The sequence below is a fragment of the Trachymyrmex cornetzi genome, unplaced genomic scaffold (genome assembly GCF_001594075.2).
Source record: "Trachymyrmex cornetzi isolate Tcor2-1 unplaced genomic scaffold, Tcor1.1 scaffold359, whole genome shotgun sequence".
NCBI classification, from domain to species: Eukaryota; Metazoa; Arthropoda; class Insecta; order Hymenoptera; family Formicidae; genus Trachymyrmex; species Trachymyrmex cornetzi.
Window position 1 is genome coordinate 683,565 of NW_017298310.1, and position 20,129 is coordinate 703,693.

The 20,129-nt window shown below is 33.4% G+C and overlaps 1 protein-coding gene across 1 annotated transcript in view; it reads right to left on the minus strand.

The window, feature by feature from the left end:
• otp (orthopedia homeobox) overlaps positions 1–19,871 on the minus strand; it is a 50,322-nt gene extending 30,451 nt beyond the window's left edge. Inside the window, exons 1-3 of the mRNA XM_018511086.1 lie at positions 19,763–19,871; positions 13,332–13,466; positions 11,018–11,199 (exon numbers count right to left, since the gene is read on the minus strand). Of these exons, the coding sequence (XP_018366588.1) occupies positions 11,018–11,199; positions 13,332–13,466; positions 19,763–19,808 (363 nt within the window). The 5' untranslated portion in view covers positions 19,809–19,871. The remainder of the gene's footprint in view (positions 1–11,017; positions 11,200–13,331; positions 13,467–19,762) is intronic.
• Between the last annotated feature and the right edge of the window lie 258 nt (positions 19,872–20,129).

The following is a 20,129-nucleotide window of genomic DNA, read 5'->3' on the forward strand; positions in this document are numbered from 1 at the left end:
TTTCCTCTACTTAAATCTTGTAAAAATTTCCTAAAAATTCCCAGATTATCTCTCTCAAAGTATTTTTGTTCAAGATTATAGGTAATATTAACAAATTTCTTAATACCACTTTGAGATAAATTGGAATGGAATTAAGACAAACAAACTACATACTGAAAATTAGTAGAAAACAGAGATTCCATTAAACTATATCTATCATTTTCTATAACTGGAACCGTGAAATTTATTGGACAGTGTAGAGGAGACTCACTAAAATATAATATCAGTGAGTTACTCTATTTTGCTAACTATTGTCTTCTATACTGTCACCTTGATGATTTTATAAAAACTCGCAAGCATACAAGAATGTGTACTATATTTATTACTATATTTATTATCAACATTTTGCATTACCAATAAAAAATGATTAAAGAAAAAGTGTTTTTGAAAAGAGACAGAATTTAAATCTAAAATTCCAAAAATTTTCCTAAATATCGATAAAACTTCATAAAAATCTTTGATTTTTAAGAATAAAAAGGAATTCTCCTAACAGGTTTTTCCAGGTAATAAATATGCTAATTGTAATTGCAGAGATAGGCCTCAAAGCAGTAGTTTTGTTGACGCCTTATCTTTTGATTGTACTACTCTATTCTCTAACACATAATTTGCCGTCATTTAATGCTGTATACCTTATCAGTGTTGTACAATAGCAATAAAGATGATTTGTTCTCTTAACTATAATCTAATACAAACAAGTGCAAAATTCACATTGCTCTTATATGATCACTTTTTAATTACGCTGATAATTCGATAAATATCATGTATTCGATAAATATCAAATACACCCGAGATAGATGAGGTTTTGCTACAGTATTCTCATGGCATATAGGAGAATCGCGAAAATATTTTTATTCCACCTAATTTTGGTTTTTATAAATAAAACGACATTATCGAAAAAATGTTTCGAGAGATATTAGCCATTTTCACATTAATGATTTTACATCGCGATTCCGGAACTCAAATAATCGAAAGAAGTTTGTCGGATCATCGGTAACACGACTACGATAATCCATGAAACGATCGCGCGCGAGACTAGGTAGTTCTCCTTTTTTGCGGCCCCGAAAATTCGCACTCATCGACGAAAGGTCGTGTCCCATAAAATTTCCGGCAGTGGCAATCGAAAGGACCCTTCAGCCTAGAAACGAGCAGTTACCTGAAGCAGTTAAGTTAAATGCCTGTTAGCAGACGTTAACTGCCCGGCGCTATGGGTTCTATTCCGTGGACGATTGCAATTTTAATCGCCTCTTCATTATGATTAAATTTAAATCGACCGTGTGCAGTCTAATAAAGCTCGTTCTATTCAGCGCCGCTCTCTCGAAACAGAAAATGTCTCCTGGGCGGATTAAAATACGCGTAATTAAAACCGTAAAGTGCTGATATGCCGCCCGAAATAAACTGTCGGCTTAGTAATAAATGTCCGGCTGAAAAAAGCTTTTCGTCTCAAAATCTCTTTTCTTCTCTCTCTCTCCCCCCCCCTCTCTCTCTCTCTCTCTCATTGCGGTCTCTCAAATGATTGGACTTTATTTGAAGCATCGAGCACAGAGAATTAATATTCGGGATATGATTGACGGTAAGGAATAATGCCGCTCGCGCGTTCTAAAACCGTGCACATCGCATGAAAAAAAGCCGTTGACCCCGTGCGTCAATCGTGAATTCCCACTGCAACCTGCGGCAGACCCGCATTATTTCGCGTTTTAACACCGCGCGAAATAATGCATAATCATCAAACGACGCGCTTCCATTGAGAAATAATATTCTAAATATTATCGCGAGAGGGTGAGAAGAGAGATCTGCAAAGCAAACACACGCTTTTCATTGATTTCCATAAATTTCCATCAATGTCTTATACTTCTTTCTTGCTCCGAATACAGTAAGGATCTATCATGGGACACTGATAGCTTAAACCGCGAGCTTGTAGGTTCTCAATCGTTGCAAACGTTCGCGAATAATTTTACTAAAAGATATTAGAAGACCGTAGTCATAAAAAGAAACTTCTAAATCTGATAATATCTTAATATATTCAGAATTTTCTATGAATTTAAACCTAGAAGCTTAAAGAATCCAGATTTTGTGAAAATTTGGAAGGGAAAAGCTACATTACATTTAGATTACATTGATAGTCACATCATAGTGTCTGTTTTTATTTAAACAATTTTTCGCACTTTCTAATGTAGATTAATTTTAATCTCCATTCAGCTTACTCTTCATCCTTTTCTAAATTCTTATAACAGAAAAAATGTGAAGAATAAGTTGAATCGAGATTAAAGTTAATCTACATTAGTAGAAACAGGCATTAATCATTTCAAGTGTATTTTATATTAAACTTGCAATGTTAAATAAATTTATAATGTCAAATTACGTCAAATTATACCCAATAAGTTATTTTTATCGTTTCTATAGATCGCCGCTGTTCCTACTCAATATACCTCATTATTTTAACTAAAACAGTAGAGTTAAACAATTTAATTTAAGAAAATGTACCAAATTTGATTCAAATTTAGTTTATTATTTACTAAGTGCATACATTAACATAAACTTTGTTTATTTTGATACTAACTACAGAAATAGATCGATTTACATATTGACATATACGGAAGTTAAAAATAACAAAATGTTATTTAACTCGAGGGATTGGATTACCATTGCTCCTTTGATATCTATAACAGTGTAGATTAACCATTCATTGCCACTACGGGTTAAAATGACCCGTAATCCGAATTTCGGACTGTGTAACTTTACGTCGTAATCGAGTTTTATGCGATATCAATCAAAAGTTTGAAGTCTCCTCTGTCGGTTGAGACACTATTCAAAAACGTGTCAGTACGTATGTGGCAGCTGTTTAAAGAGAAAATAATACTTCTTTACATGTCGGAAAAAAAATTGTTTATGTACGCCCTAGTACATACTTTTATCTGAAAGTACTACATTTTAGAAGTACCACCCTAAAATTTGAACTAAAAAAAATTAAAAAATGAACAAGTTATGATTTTTTATCTTATAGTTCACTTTTCTTATGTGTACTTGTACGCCTTCAAGAATTTTTTCAACATATTGTTATTTGATTCGTAATATATATTCCCCCCACATAATTGAAAGTATTTATTTTTTTTTATTCGTATCGACGGATAGTTTTAAAATGGCAGCATTAATCGGCGAATTTGATCCAGTGTGATAACTATGAACTCTATAAAAGTGTAACAACGAAGGATTCATAAATGATATCGTTCGCGATATTGAATGGAGGATAACTAAAAATATAAAAAATTACATTAAAAAAATACAAAATTAATCCACATAATCATTTTTTTTCTTTACACATTGCGAGAATATCGTATTGCCTGTATTTTTGCCCAACAAAAATTATTAATCACAAGGGGCTTTAATAAATTATTTTTCGCACTTATAAAAAACAGTCGTCGCACGCACGTCAAATGCAAGAGCCGCACGACTATTTCGATGCAGCCGGAGGAGGAAGTTGGTTGCACTTAGCGACACCGCTCCACAAACCGGGTAACGCGCCGGGGAGGATATGAGAGTACGTGAATTACCCTTTTTTATTCGAAAATGATAAAACTCGGTCTAATGTAAAATTCATTATGTCCATTACGACTAATTAAGCGGAGCGAACACTCACCAAAAATCCGTGCATTTTTCAGCGATAAAGTCGGCGGCTCTTAATTATTTTATTTCGGACAAACGCGCAAATCCTCGGTAATTCGCTATATTCTGTGTTCTATACACATAGGTCAAATCTCGCGGTGCTATCGCAGGAATGTGCGTATCGCCGATACGCGTCTTAGGACAATACATATCGTCGCGCTAACGAGTTCGCAACGCAACAATAATTGCATTAAGACGTTAATTAAATGTTACACATAATTTCAAATAGCTGCATAATGCCACTTCGAAGTAATTGTTGTTTGTACAGCAGTTCTCACGATGCGTTACCCATGCAATTTAATAGTTGTTCATTAACGAGAATTAGAGATGGAGCAGCAATTACGCCTCTCTTCGTGCGATAATAAATTACAAATCGATGAACCGTAATATTTCATTACGCCAGCCCAAGTATTTTGTTGCTAATCAGAGATGCTTCCCATTGTTCCGCCGCATTGTGCTCGATCGGAAAAATGGTGACTGATTAATCTCTCCGTGCGACCGTTCGCTCTACCAGCAGTACGTGTGTGCGTGCGTGCGTGCGTGCGTGCGTGCGTGCGTGCGTGCGTGCGTGCGTGTGTGTGTGTGTGTGAGAGTGCCGTTTGCATTCGAAATATCTCTATCGCATGCTGTATCGATCGAATTTTGAGTGCAACGAGTTATAACGATAAATAGTTTTCTTTTCGTTTAGAAATTAATATAAACGCATATTCTGTGTAATAACATTGCGAAATATGCTTCAATTTTTCTTAATAATAAAGCAAACGTCATCTAATATTGGAATATTTTAAACGCAAAAATGTATACAGTTTATGCATTTTTGCTTGTTTATATAATACTATGAATATCCCACTCGTTACATTTCACTTGTTTATACTATAAACAAATGAAACTTAGATCAATAAGAATAAATTAAATGAAAAAAATTCAATATCAAAAATATACATAGGCTCGAAAGGTTATTTAATTAAATCGTTATAATAAAATTTACAAAAGAGAGAGCAAACGTGTAAAGAATGATTAGATAAGCAGTATCAATGAAAGAGCGAAGCAATTCTTGTATAACTATCGCAGTTATTAGAGGGACAGGGAGGGAAGAACTGCCACGTTATTATGTACAACGCATTCGTAGGGAGCAATTTTCTACCCATTAATGCAACGATTATACAACAGAGCTGTTTACGCTTGCTATATCAATGATGTGGAGTATTATAATTTATGTTGCATACAATGTAGGATTGTAAAAACGGACGGAATCCGTTCGTGGACGAGAATTTCTTCCGATTTGGATCACTCGATATTTAATTTCTCGCGAATCATATTTATCACAAAACGATCTCTCTCTCTCTCTCTCTCTCTCTCTCTCTCTTACACAGAAGTCAGTATTAATTAGTAGACATGTTCGAGATGTTTTAATCCCTAAACAATTTGTAATTTGACATACGTGCGCATACATGAAAAAAAAAGTTGCAATTACCATAATTTAGTTATTTTCGGTGTCAATTCTATATTTTTGGTAGAACTATAAATATAATTATTATAGTAATAATAATTATAAAACTTGTTTATAGTATAAACAAGTGAAATGTAACGAGTGGAATGTTTATATAGTATTATATAAAGAAGCAAAAATGTATAAATTTTTACATTTTTGCGTTTGAAAATATTCAAATACTAGATAACGTTTACTTTGTTATTAAGAAAAATTGAAGCATATTTCGCAATGTTATTGCACAGAATATGCGTTTATATTAATTTCTAAACGAAAAGAAAACTATTTGTCGTTATAACTCGTTGCACTGAAAAAATAATTATAAATTGTAGTAATAATAATTATAAAAATAGAGCTATTAACCATATTTAACCATGCAATCACAATACCGAATATTTTTCTCTCAGAATACTTTTGAAATTTTTAAACATACGTAGACTCATATAATAATTAAAGGGAAACGGACAGTTACTTAGATATCCCCCAGAACGTGAGATGAGGTGGCCGCGTGCTGCAGTAAGGGGATGACGCTGCGCATCATCGAGATCTTTTCTATTCAAGTTCATTACTGCGAAATAATCGGCATGGTATGTAATCGGCAGTCAGAGCGGAAGTAATAAAAGGGAGGGAAAATAAAAAAAAAAGGATAACTCGGCCGTCCTTAAAACATGCGATGGATCCGCCATGGCAAGTCAAGAAACCTTTGATAGCAACGCTCGATAGTATAGCGATGCTGAGCGCCGGCGCCTTTCCCTCGCAGCCCCATTGGTGCCGAAGGCCCTCTCCACACGAGTGCCCGCCGCCGGGTTTCCTTGGAAACGCTTCGTTCACGCTGATGTCTACCCTCGCCCACAGAAAACCTCTTTCAATTAGGCAGCCTGCCGCCCGACAGACCCACGAATCCCGGTCCGTTTTCTCTCCCGTTCCCTTTACTTTCTCTCTTCCTTTTTTCTTCTTCCATCTTTTTTTTTTAATTTCCTCTCGCTTGACGTTTCCCGCTTCGCCGAAACGGACACGCGCCACTATATAGAGTCCGAGGTAAAGAAGTCACCGAGTACCACGGGTGACTTTGAAATCACTAATTTGTTAAACAATCGGAAAGTGCGCGCCAAGGTCAATATGTCACGCGAGTCTGCACGGAAAGAACGATTTTTCTGATATTCCAAAATTTAATTAAATATAGCTGTACAAATATATTTTCGTTAGTCTCATCTTAATAAATAGAACGCTCAAACATAATGAACAATGTGGCAAAAAGTTTTGATATTCTAATAATCAACCGCGTATCTGTAGTTATTTTGATGGTCCCAAATACACACACACAATTATTTTCATCAAATCTATCTACCTAAATTTTTAGATAGACAACAAAAAAATCTTTCTTTCTATGCGACATGATGAAACGATTTACGAGTCGAGAAGCAGACATTGCAATAGAAAAAAATATCGAATTCTTAAAAATATATATTATGGAATAAGTACGGGATATCGAAAAAACGATATCGGAATGAGATTATTAGGATGTGGAAAAATAATTTATAAGCGACGCAAATGAAAGTTGACGAATCGCTGCAAACTTCGAGGTATATTTCAACTGATTGCAGAAGCTTTTCTTTCTTACGTAACTATAATAAGATTATCTCGATTGTAAAGTAGTCTTGAAGTACTCTTAATCGACGATATCTAGATAACTGTTCCCGCCATGCAGACAGACAGACCGACAGACAGACAGACAGACAAACAGATTTGGTTACACAGCGTACAAGTACGGGAATACGCGTCATATCCGGCCAATCGCATGTGCGAATTTATATACGCGCACGCGAGGGGGAGCGTGGCTGATTGGTATGCGGCACAACGCCCGGCTTGACTGACGCCTCCAAGTTGCGAATAAAATTTTCATGAATTTCTATTAACTCCGTTTTTCTAGACGTGCCCCGGAGACTTAAAAAAGTTCTGTCAGCTGATAGCCCGCGGGGAGGTCGAAATCTCCCTCTCGCGCTGGTCAAATCCGATCGAAAAGATCATTTTCCAGCTGCGCTGCTGTGTGCTTTTTACTTTAATTTAACGCATAAAATTATCATCAAAATGTAAAGATTAAGAGTAATTAAGTGTATAATTGATATTTAAGAATGTTATCCACATTTTAAAATTGGTTCCAATGTAATGCATTTCCTTTCGATCCTCTAACCAAGCAAAATAATATCAATATTGATTGCAAGCATAATAAATTGGAACCTTAGTTCATAATTTTCTCTATTAATTTTCATCACTTTTAGTCACTGCTCTTTATTGTTCTGAGTTTTATTATTGCGTAAAATTTTTCATTTTAAAGAAAATAATGCTCCTCCGTTTTCAAAAGTAACAAAAAGAGTTTTTCATGAAAAACAACGACTATTTTTCAACTTGACAGATAATTAATAACTATAACTAAATATCAGCAAAAGAATATGTTCCTAACACGACCAAATGTCATTTTTGTCACTTTCATTTTATAACTTTTAAAAAACATCCTTTTTAAGCTGTGTGACAACCTTAATGATTTTTTTAGCCTTTTAAATTGTGATCACGATTTTGATTATAAAATTAAGTTTACTTTTAATAATTTTGATAGGGTAATGTTTATTTAACTCGTTCATGGTAATAACTTGAAAATCGGTTTTTTTGGTTGTATTCCATTTGAAGTAAGGTAGCAATATCGTATGCTAACTTTCCTTTCAGATCTTTAATCAAATACGCGCTAATAATGCGCCCAACAATCGAACGAAGAGGTCGATAAACTCTTAGATAAATAAAACAGAGAAATTCAAGCCTTTTCGTTTCATAAATTCTGAGATTTCCGTCAGTTTCGTATTTAGATAAACTGCGGAAATCACGAATGTATTCTTGCTGTCAAAAACATATCATACTCGTTAAATTATAATGCGGAAGATGCCTCGATTTACTGTGTCTTTTTTAATTTGATCCAACGTATCCAACGATTGTTGACGCGTCTATTTTTAATTTTTGTCATTAATATGCGCTATTTTTGATTCGTTACACCTCTGCATATTAAGACAGTATAATTAAAAAATTCTCTCTTATAAATCATTCCTCTAAAAATGTTATTCCTAAAATAAAACTTATCTCTGAATTACATGTTAAACAATAACTAGTTTAAACTGTAATTACGATAATTGATAATAAATCCATATATACACGGAAAGAACGATTTTGCTGAAATATCCACAATTTTGCTGGAGATACAGATCTAAAAATAATTTTGTTGGACCATCAAAATAATTATGTAGAAATCTAAAAAAATAATGATACAAAAATTTTTTATATTCTAGAAATTAGTTTAAATTTCTAATAAAACTATTTTTAGATCTGTATATCCAGTAAAATTTTAGATCTTTCAGCAAAATCGTTCTTTCTATATAAGGTGACTCGAGAAGAAATATCACAAGGAGGAAGACGTATTTTGTTTATAGCTTTTTTTTTTCATAAAACGCGCGTTCAACATTCTAACTGTGCACAAGCGTGTGATAAACAGCGCAATTATCGACGGAAAATGTTCGTGCATCAACATCGAAAAAGATTTGACGAAATACAGCTTACTGTAAAACCGAGCAAATATAATATATGATTTTGATTAGTATTTCTTAGTAGTCATATGACTGGTATAAGTTATATAATTTGTAATAGTTTTATATGCATGAATGTTACAATGACATCTTCCTGTTACACTTGAGGGAAGATAACAATAAATACAAAACATGATTTTTCCTAATTAATACCAACATTAAAATAATTACATGAATTAAAATTTGGAATGCTTTATATATAGTTCAAATTACTTTAAGTTAATCAAATGCTGTTTAAAAACGAATAATAACTACAGATAAGTAAAACATGCAAGTTTATTGCGTCATATCATTTAATTGTTTATGACATTCTATCCGTATGTATAAGAGCAAGATGTCACTTTTCCAGGATATGATATATCAATTTTTTCCAAAATATCAAAAACATTAGAGTAAACTAGGGTATTACGCCCATACGGAAAAGATGGCCATAGGCCATAATTTCTCCAATAATTAATAAATAGTGCATTTTTATAGTCATTCTTAAAGATAATCAATATTTACAGTAGTTCATATGAGTACACTATTCAAAATAACAATATTATAAATATTATCTAATATTTTTTCTTTCGACTATCTGCAAAGTTTTGCACGCGTCTGCTAAAAACTGTTATAATGTCTAATAAATTACAGTTAAGCTGCCATAATCAACATTACATACACAATAAAGGTACGTAAATTGCAATGTGACCTATAATTAATACTTTTATTTTCACTATTTATTTATAAATACTATGGCTATCTTTCTTAATGTCATGGCCATCTTTTCCCTAAAAATCCAATTAAGATGGCCAATGCATACTTTGTAATATTTTGATAAAATTAAAGTTCTGTTAAGTATTTTCTCTTTAATTTCGATAGTAGTTGTTACTTTAAGCTTCAGTGAAAGTAATATCCCAAATATTGTTAAAAAGTAACAAGAATAAATGTATGTTTTTTGCATTTTAAAAAACTATGGCCATTATACCCGAGTTTACCCTAATCTGTATAAACAAAAAAGGTCTCTAGAATATAAATATTTTTTCGTAACTGAGTTCAATGACATTGAGAAGTTATATGACAATAAGAATAAAGGCTTAAATGGCGTCTTCTCCCAAGTTACCTTACATCTTTTATGTCTTTGTATTGAAAAGACTTTAATAGATTGATACGTGAGAGAATAGCTTTTGAGGGAATCGTGGTTGAAATTTCTGGATCTTTGATCTCGGAATTCCTGATGCCAGAGACAGGACTTGCGAGCTCCCGCAAAGTTTCGCGGTCGCCTTGCAACCAAGTGGAACCCACCAAAATTCGGAACCCCGCAGGGCGAAGGCTTAGCTACTGCTCCAAGTTTCACTTTAATCCAAAAAGCCGCGGTAGGCCGGCACAATTGATTCTACCAAAGTTCCGGTACTACTTGAGTATACATTTCTGAGGATAGCCGCGAGATTACCGTATGGTGACAATTTATGGTATCTTTAACGCCTTAACATTTCTCACATATTATACGTCCGTGTCACCAAATTTTTACAGTCGGAGACATTATCTCTCTTTTTATATTTATAAATTTTTATGAAACTATATGTTCTTTGGGTCTCACATTGCTGCGTTCGGCGTATTATTATTTTGCTCATGCAAAAATTCATATTTTATGTAATAATGTATATAACAATAATAAATCATTACAGAATAACTGAGACACTTGTATAAATAAATCGGTCATTGGACAAAGCGCATGTGTTACAAGAAATTAAATCTAGTTTTCTGATGGGCAAAAAAAAATTAATAATAAAATGAGTTAATCAAGGCATGTATAAGAGTCAAGTACAGAAATTGATGCGCAAAAACAAATAAGAAATTTAATGCTATAAGGTTTCAATTATACATAACATTACATACTACATTAAAACTTTCAAATCAATTACATGTTTTGGCTACATTTTCGAGTCATCTTCAAATCTTAGAAACACTTTTGCATGAAAGATAATTAATTTTTCTGATGAGTCGAATAATAAAAAGTTTGAACAATGTCCTCTTTTTATGCAATGACCAATTTAAATAAGCGTCCAATCGTAGTTTGCTGATTTGTAACTATTTTAACGTGCATAACAGAAGCCCGTACGTAATTCTGACACAATGTGAAGTCACGCGATAGGTTCTCTAGCACACGTTGAAATTAATCATTTCATGCCATTGGCAGTGTGTACATTTTGACCACACCTACCTGAACGCGACTTTCCGTGAGGCCGATCCTTAGTGCTATTTCCTCCCTCAGGAAAATATCCGGGTAGTGAGTTTTGCCGAAACACCTTTCGAGCTCGTTGAGCTGAGCTGGGGTGAAACGTGTCCGATGTCGCTTTTGCTTCGCAGGTTTATCATCACCTTGCCCGATCGCCCCCGCGCTACCTAAAATGCAGAGAGCATGGTTAAATAACGTAAAGTATTGAATTTTCTCCAGTTACTTTTAGTTCTACTTGTCAATCGAAAAGATACAGCCTTGGCCATAAGTATAAAGCACTTTCAAATTATTCCCTCAAAAGAGTACTAACAATAATAAAAGTCAAAAGAAGAATAAAATAATTCAATTGCTGTAGAAATAAAATGTATTTCAATAAAAATAGTTTTTATTTTTTATTATGTACAAAACGTTCGCGTCAAACTTTCAGGATGCTTTATATACTTATGGCTAAGGCTATATTTAAAAGATAAAATCAGATTTTCTCTGCTCCATATCTTCTACATTTTGAAAAATGGAAAATGAAATGTACGTTGTGTACACTCTATTTATTCAAAATTAATTGATATAAAAATATCATATATATAAAAAAAGTGTCGTGTGTGAAATCGATCAGAACAAGTATAATATCAATAAGGTTTTTCCTTCTTTACAGATCGCAGTGTAATATTATCAAGATATTTATTTAATGGACAGTTATCAATTTTATTTCAATTTCAATAATATTGTTAATAAATATCTTAGATTAATATTTATATTCAAAGCTAATGGTAAAATATTTCCATTAATATTATATAAGATAACTACGCTTATTAAATTTAACATGTGCCGCACATCGATCAATATCTAAATTTTAAACTAATTGTATTTAATGCGCGTTTTAATCAACATTTTCATTTCTAAGTTTTATTTATATAACTTCAATGTTAACGTGACGTGTGAAAATGACATGGTCAATTTAACATCAAATCCGGAGTAATAATTTTGAAAATTTAATTTATTGATATTTTAATTTAAGATATTGTTCTGCACTGAAAAAATTTCTAAATCTTAATTGATCTATTTTTATGAGAGAGAGAGAGAGACATATATAATCTATTTTTTTATAATACTAATTCTAAAGATTTGAGCACAGAAATAAATATTTACTCCATAAAAAAATAATGAAATCAAATTAATAAGTCTTGTACTAAATAAATACATGTTTACATTTAATATTATTTAAATAAATATTTATAACAAATATATATTATAAATTTAGTGTACATATATATATTTTTTTGGTGTAAGTGTTATTATCAAATAAGAGTTTCTAAATCAGTATATTTGCGTGATTGTACTTTGGCTTTAAATAGTTTTGAATTGTTAATAAATTTAACTTGTCTTAAGTTATATTAAATTTACGTTTCGACACTTTTATTGCAATTTATTATGCGTGATGATTACGAAATATAAATTGACGATTAAATAAATATCGCGTTATATCTTTTTCAATCTATTTAAACACTTCTCCCAAATGATATAAAAATATGCTATTGCACTCAACAAAGTGCAGGTTTCGCCTTCTAACTCATAATGAAAACATCGCACAATCCGTTCTGGGAATATATCATACACTTATTGCAGTTGCTCATGTTGTATTCGTGGAAAATCGATGCGATTCATCTTTCCATTTACCATTATAATCCAGCTAGTTAAATGAGCAGGTGAAATCTGTCAATCGTTCACAATCGTGAATCATTCACGATTTCGATACTATCTTAAAACGTAAATAAAAGACGCATCTATAAAGTAATAAATGCAGTTAAATTCTTCATGTTGAATTCCTTTTATTTATTCACTCCTTTTTAGCGTCATGACACTATTCTATTATCAAAATTGTGAGATAGAAGGTTAAGAATATATTAGGTCTCTCTCTGCAAAAATTGACTGGAATGAAAAATTTTAATCTTCCATATAAAAATGAATATTATACACATATATGAAACAATTTAACGTATCAATATTTATATTGAACAATACAACTTCATAATTTGAATGAAAATTGTCTCATTTCATCTTAATTATTTTTTCAAAACACACATCTGCTTCTCAATGAAATAATTTCTTATCGAGAGATTCTAAATTGCAGCGCCAAACTATACTATTATACTTTCAACAACAATATAGAGAAATTTTCATAATTAAATGTTGTTATTAAAAGATACACGTAATACATCCTTAAGCTCGTGATTCGCATTAATCGTTTCTCGTGTCTCTTGACTGAAGAAAATGAAAGGTTTTGCAGCGCGAGCTTACGTACCTGCGCCGGGCATAGTCATGATCAGTTCCTGATGAAGCGTGAGGCCACCACCCGCGGACAGACCGGAGCCCAGATTCACACCCAGCACGCCGTGCTCCTTCTCGTACCGCTTCAGATCTTGTGCATCCTTCACTCCTACGTGCCAGCGTGCAGCGAGGAGATGGGTAAGAAGTCAGAGAAAAAAAGAAGATACGCCGCTTCAGTTTTCTCCCGTCTTTTTTCTTTTTGCCGGGCTTCCTCGTGCTCCGCACATGCCTCTCGCTCGCCCGCCCCACGCGCCCGCTCTACGTAGTTTAAATTTGTATAGGAGCAGAAGCTGGCCGAGGGGTGTACGGATCACTTAGCGAGGAGGTGCGAGAATCGTCACCGTATACTCCGGACTTCTAAGCGCGCAAACATACGTCTCAATACGCACTCGTTTGCAAGTAGATGTACGCATACGCGTCGTTGTATCGCGCGCGCGCGCGCGGAGGGTGTCCATCTCAGATCGGAACACCTACACTACTCTATGTGTCAGTCAGATCGCAGGTATCGCACGTCGTTGTGCATTGTCAAAGATGCTTACGTAATGAGGTAAACTAGTTTAGTCAGGTACAATCACAACGTACGACGCGTCTTCTGCGTCGATCAAGGAGGAAAAGACCACTGTTAAAAATTTCCACCCACGCGGAGAACGACAAACGCGCAGTGGAATAAATGTGATGGAATAAATGCGATGTTACGCGAAAAATATAGAAAAGATTTGAAACACTGTAACAACTCGTATGTAAAACGGTTATTATTAGTTTTGACATTTATATTGACGTTTTATATACCTACGTGATAAGTTTTTCGTAAAATTAGACGTTTGATGCAAAGGTTTTTTTTTTATTGACTAAACGATCTTAAAGTCGTACTTTTTCTAAATTTCTGTGTAATGTTTAAATGTTAATATTTAAAAAAAAAAACAATAAAAAGTATTATCGTTTACTGTATATGAAAAAGAAATTTCCTGGAAGATCTTTTCGCTGCATTTTATACAAATTCGTTATTTAATAATTTGATTTAAATATTCATACTTTCAATGATAAAATAAATGCAGAATAGAATATGTAAAATATTCTATCAGTTTCGTTTGTGTGCCCATAGATATGAAGTTTATAGAGTTGCCGAGAATCACAATATTGAATTACCAAGCCATCGTGTAGTAAAACTTAACTGAATGAATATCTTTATATGAATGAATTTTATGACAAGTCATTTTATGATAGATCTTTTTATTCGCGTTATAGAACTTAATGATTTTATTTTATCATATACAATTTGATGGTCCCGGTATTTATAAGCCTTCTTATTTCATAAGAATTCGAATTCTTATACGGATTTATTTTTTATCTTCCTCGAGATTCTCCGAATATAACAATGATAAATTCTGTTATAATACAAATATCGCGCGTAATCCCAACGTGAATCACAAAGTATCGTATAATACATCTCCTAAAAGAAAACAAATCTTCTTCAACATTTACTTTGCGTAATTGCCCGTATTATTTCGAGATAATTTCCCTCTAGTTAAAGATTATTTAATTCCGCATTAATTGACCGGATTATCGAAGATAATAATCAAATTAAAACGCTAATCACCAAAGGATCGCGTGGGATGTAACTAAGTATTCGTTCTACACGTGTATTTTTTCGCTCATGGAGTATCGCGGTAATTCAGGATACGTGAAGCGGCTGTAGAAAAAAAAAACGAAATTTTTATAACGCTCGGCCGCGCGTTTATCGACATTTGAAAACCTCATGATTGACAGCCACCCGTTTGAAACGTCTGAATAATAAAGTCATAAATCACATTACTATTCGGAAATGTCGTGACAGACGTATTTATCCGCGTGTCACGCTTGCGAGCTATACCCGCGTTGTCTCAACGGATTGGCCGATGCACCAAATGCAATTAACGTATATCATAAAAAATTTTAACGGACACACTTTAAGTGCGGCGAGATATGCGCAACGTTCCCAAATCTCATTTTTTGATCAATTGAAGGGTGGTAATTGAAGACGTATCGACGTAGTCTGCGAATCGGCCGGCCGTTAGTAAGTATATGTTTGATCTTATTTGACGGAAGACGGATATAAAGTGCAATTTATGAGAAGCAAGTCCGACGTCGGTGTGACGTCCATCACGTTCCCGTAAACTCAAGTATAATTACTCCGGACGACGATTACGATTGTTTGCACGCGAAATCGAGATCCTATCAGAATAAACAAATAAATAATTTCAAAAGAAATCCTTTCGCCATTCGTATGCGTTGCCGTGGCTATTCAGTTCATTCGATAATCGCAGTAACGTTAAGTTAAAATTGAACGAGAAACAAGTGTTTAAATCGCATGGTGACAGAGTAAATATGATGGAAAAAAATCAACGTTTAACGTGAAAAAAATAGAGCTATAACTTTCTTTTAATCCAGTTAACGTGTAGCGCTTTACTCAGTTCTCGCCACCTGCAACATTCTAACTCTCTAAACCGTTCCTCAACTTCTCGCGTAATGTAATCAGTGTTGAGGTAATTAAGATCATCAAACTCGAGAAGCGGCTTTCTTGAGATGGAGATCGAAGACGTGCAACGTCACGTGTTACCGGCACATCTCACTATTCTTTCGTGCGATTTTCCATCCTGAATTTCTCTACCTGACAATTTTTTCATTTATAATTCTAAAAAAATAAACCTGTTGCAAAAAAATTTTCCTAACTCAGAAATTTTTATAAATTACGATCTTGCTTTAATTAAAGAAAACATTATAGATACCTTATATGCAATATAAAAGTAAAATAATTAATAAGATTACTTCATTCCCATACATGTACAAGATAAAACTCAATTAATTTTGTTAATTACACTAATAAATAATAAATAATTTATTATTTATAAAAATTGCGAAATATATTTTTGTATCATGATTTTATGCAAATGCCACACAAAAAGATGATCAATACATTTTATATAAAAATTAATTTAAAAAGTATATTAGTTTTTGCACATCGCAAATAATAAATGCACTTGCAAATAAAAAACTAATATACGAAATGTGATTCTATGAATATCTACAGATAAATAATTCGTAGTAACAAATTACACTTTTATATAGAAATAAAGGAGGGAGTGTGTGTGTTAATAAGATCACTTTTTTTTGTGCCTTCTAAAAATTTCCGTTAAATAATTTTTTTTGTATTGTATGCTCATTAGAAATGTAAAAAATAATCATTATATGAGGAAAAAACTCGATCCATAAAGTCTTAATTAATTATTAGTTTAGACATATCGCTATGATACTTAAATTCTAATTTTTTCATGACTAGTAAGTAAATTAATAAAATATTGTCGTTCATTATACTGCTCTACCAGCATATTAACGTCATTTTAAACTATCTATCATCCCCAAAGTGAAAATGAATACGGCTCATAGTGAAAAAATGAATTTTTTTATTACTCTTGACGAATCGGTACCCATCAAATGTTGAGGCCCACAGATAGGTGATCACTATTTGTTGCCTACAGGCTTAAGCCTCTACACCGCGTCGAGGTTGTAATCATTGTAGAGATTTTTTACTTTTATCAATTTTTGTGTTTTTTGATTTTTATTGTTTCTTCTTTCAATTTTTTTTTGAAATTGAAAATTCCATTATTGCAGTATATAGGTATCATTTGATAAGTACCCGTATGTCAAGAATAATCAAAAAGTTCATTTTTTCACTATAAGCTGTATTCATCTTCACGATAGATAATCTAAAATGACGTTAACATGATGGCAGAGCAGTATAATGAACGAAAAGATCTCATTAATTCACTTATTAGTCGTAAAAAGGGCTTAAATGCAGGTGTGAGAATGATATATCTAGATTAATAGTTAGAGTTTTATGGCTCGAGTTTTTTCTCATATAATAATTATTTCTAACATTCCTAATGATGATATAATACAAAAAAATTGTCTAATGTAAAATCGTAGCAGGCACAAAAACGACCTTATTGACCATCCTTCTATAAAAAGCATTAATTTTTGCAAGTCGTGAATAATAATTGCAGTAGTATAAATAAAAAACTGATATAAGAAATATGATTCCGTGAATATCTGTCAATATGATAAATATTTCGTAATAAATTATACGATATTAATTGCAATCCACAGTTGTGGTAGGATTATTCACAGTGGATTAGCCGAGCGAAACAGTCCCTACACGAACCGACGGGTGATGAAAATCAAATTGATTAAGAGGAATCCAGATTCATTTGGATTCATTTATCTTTTTTGTAAGCATGGAGTCAAACATACCGATATGATTAGAAATGAATTTTAGAAAAATAATTTCATAAAATAAATGAGTAAAAGTAAAAATTCGCATTAAATGGTGCAAAATATAAAATATTAACAATTGTCAAATATTAATAACACTTATTTAGCAGCATGTTATGATCCGTTTTATTAATTGTTTGCCTACTTTTCAATTCGCTATCAATAATGGACATTTAACCACTACTTTCTATATATTTTAGTCGGTGCAATTAACATACTGAGAGATGATATACGGATATTTCTGTTATAAATTTCACTGTAAACGGCAAGTAATTAACTTTAACGGAGCTATGTGACCTATAGTAATGCGCATGTGAAAGATTTAGAAGGATTTAAAATTATATATAACTAAATTTATAATCGAATCTATTTAATGAAGACCGTTTAACGCTCGATATTTCGTTCCGTTAGATTTTATTTCATCTTGAATATCTTTTACTATAATAGCACGCTTACTACAATTAGACCGGGAACACTCGTAGTACTCGTAATAATGTCTGATTAATTAACAACGTCACTTTCAATTGTGATTGTTAATTGTAGCAAACCGACATAATAATCCCACGTTACGTGAACAAAAAGCTGACACGCTAAGCTTGAAATAAACTAGCTTGCGCACTTATAAAAGCTGTGAAGAAACACGCTTCTTATGGGACACCTGATGCTACAACGGCACTCGACGCCGCGTTTAAAATCTAAGACTGAAGTATCACAAAATTTAACACTATTATATCATTATGTGCCATCACTTTCTCTCATTTCATTCTACATTCTAAGGGTACAAAAACGAAATTATAAGCGAAAGAGATGTTTAGTGTTGCTTTTTAGTATTTCATAACATCAACACAACAATGAAATGCGCTAATAATTCACTGAGAAAAATGTTTTTTAGTTATGCGAATAAAAAGTACAAATAAAATGTATTCTGTCGTACTAATCAGAATTTTGATTGTGATTAATAAATTTCTGGTTGTCTCGACTAGAACATATGATAAATTTAATTATAAGTGTCTGATTTGTACTTTTCTGGTTAAATCTACCAGAGTACCAACTTATGTAATCAGACTTTTTCTTGTTGTTATATTTGTCGCGATATAATGTTGGTCATAAGTAAAATATTCAGCACAAATAAACGCCAAATTCGCGATCGAGGCAGGACTTAATGCCTAATACGTTTGTATGAATTTTACAATATCCAGTTTATTATTATTGTTGTTATTATTCACTTGCACATTTCTTTCCAACTTGTACTGTAATTAGAAAAATTTAATATTTGTGTCGGTACCGCTTTTAATGTTATAGATGAAATAGACTGCCACTACCAAAATCGATGGATATTCTTGCGACTGGCACTTAATCCTGAAAGCCTGTATTAGATCCGAACACATGTTTTTCACACCGGTTAAAAATTTGTTTAATTCGATATACGGAACACACTGGATTGTAAATCGGAAGCGACGTGCCGTCGGCAAAACATCAATGGCTTCCGAAGAATGGCTGGTCGCAAGTTCAATGCTCATGATCGAAATGCATTTGTTATACATGATTGAGTGAAGTAATGATCTTTCAGACATTATAGAATAATTCGCGTGATTACACAGTAACATAAGAGATAACTAAAACGTGATTAATTCTTGTAATGCTAAAAATATGATTATAATAATCGATCCGATGAACGTGACCGACACATAATGACTTTAATTTTAATTCACAGTTAAAAATGGAGCAATCACAATACAGTCCATAATTGCGTGTTAAATTCATGTACGTATTCATAACCGGTCCAAAATATACACTCAATTATTCTGGAGAACATTTGAAATCATTCTTCTCAGCAGAGTTTAAAGACAATACTTGTGTGGAGAGAACTTGGATTTAAAACGCGAAGGAAACGCGTGGTGGATATCGTGAATCTCGGCCAGCTTGAGGATTTCTAAGGGAATCGGAGCTTATTCTTAACACACAAGGATTATTATAACCGACGTTCGACGGAGATTGGCGGTATTATTCGAGATCGCAAATTACAATCCGAGCACAGTTTCGTTGACGCACACTAATCAGATGGGATTTTCTGACTCAAGTGTATACGGTACTTACCGGAGATACCGTGTACGGAACCACCGGCGGTGATATTGTTGAGCATGCCGCTCAACCCCGGGAGCGTAGCTCCGATACAGCACGCGGAAGCGGAAATCCGCGCAACACCGCGAGCACCTCACCCTCAACTCTCGAGGAAGCACGGACAAGAAAAAAAACTGCGACTGGCGGCGCGACGCACGGAGCCTTTCCTGGATGAGTATTTAGGTGTACAGAGACGAGCCTGAGGACCGGCCCGTGCCTCAGGAAGGCAAACAGCGAACTGGCCGACTGCCATATCCGAACTCCCCACTCACGCCGGCTTGCCGGGTATATCGACATCCCATTCGTTTCAAAGCGTCCACCGTCGATCTCTCGCTTCAACCAC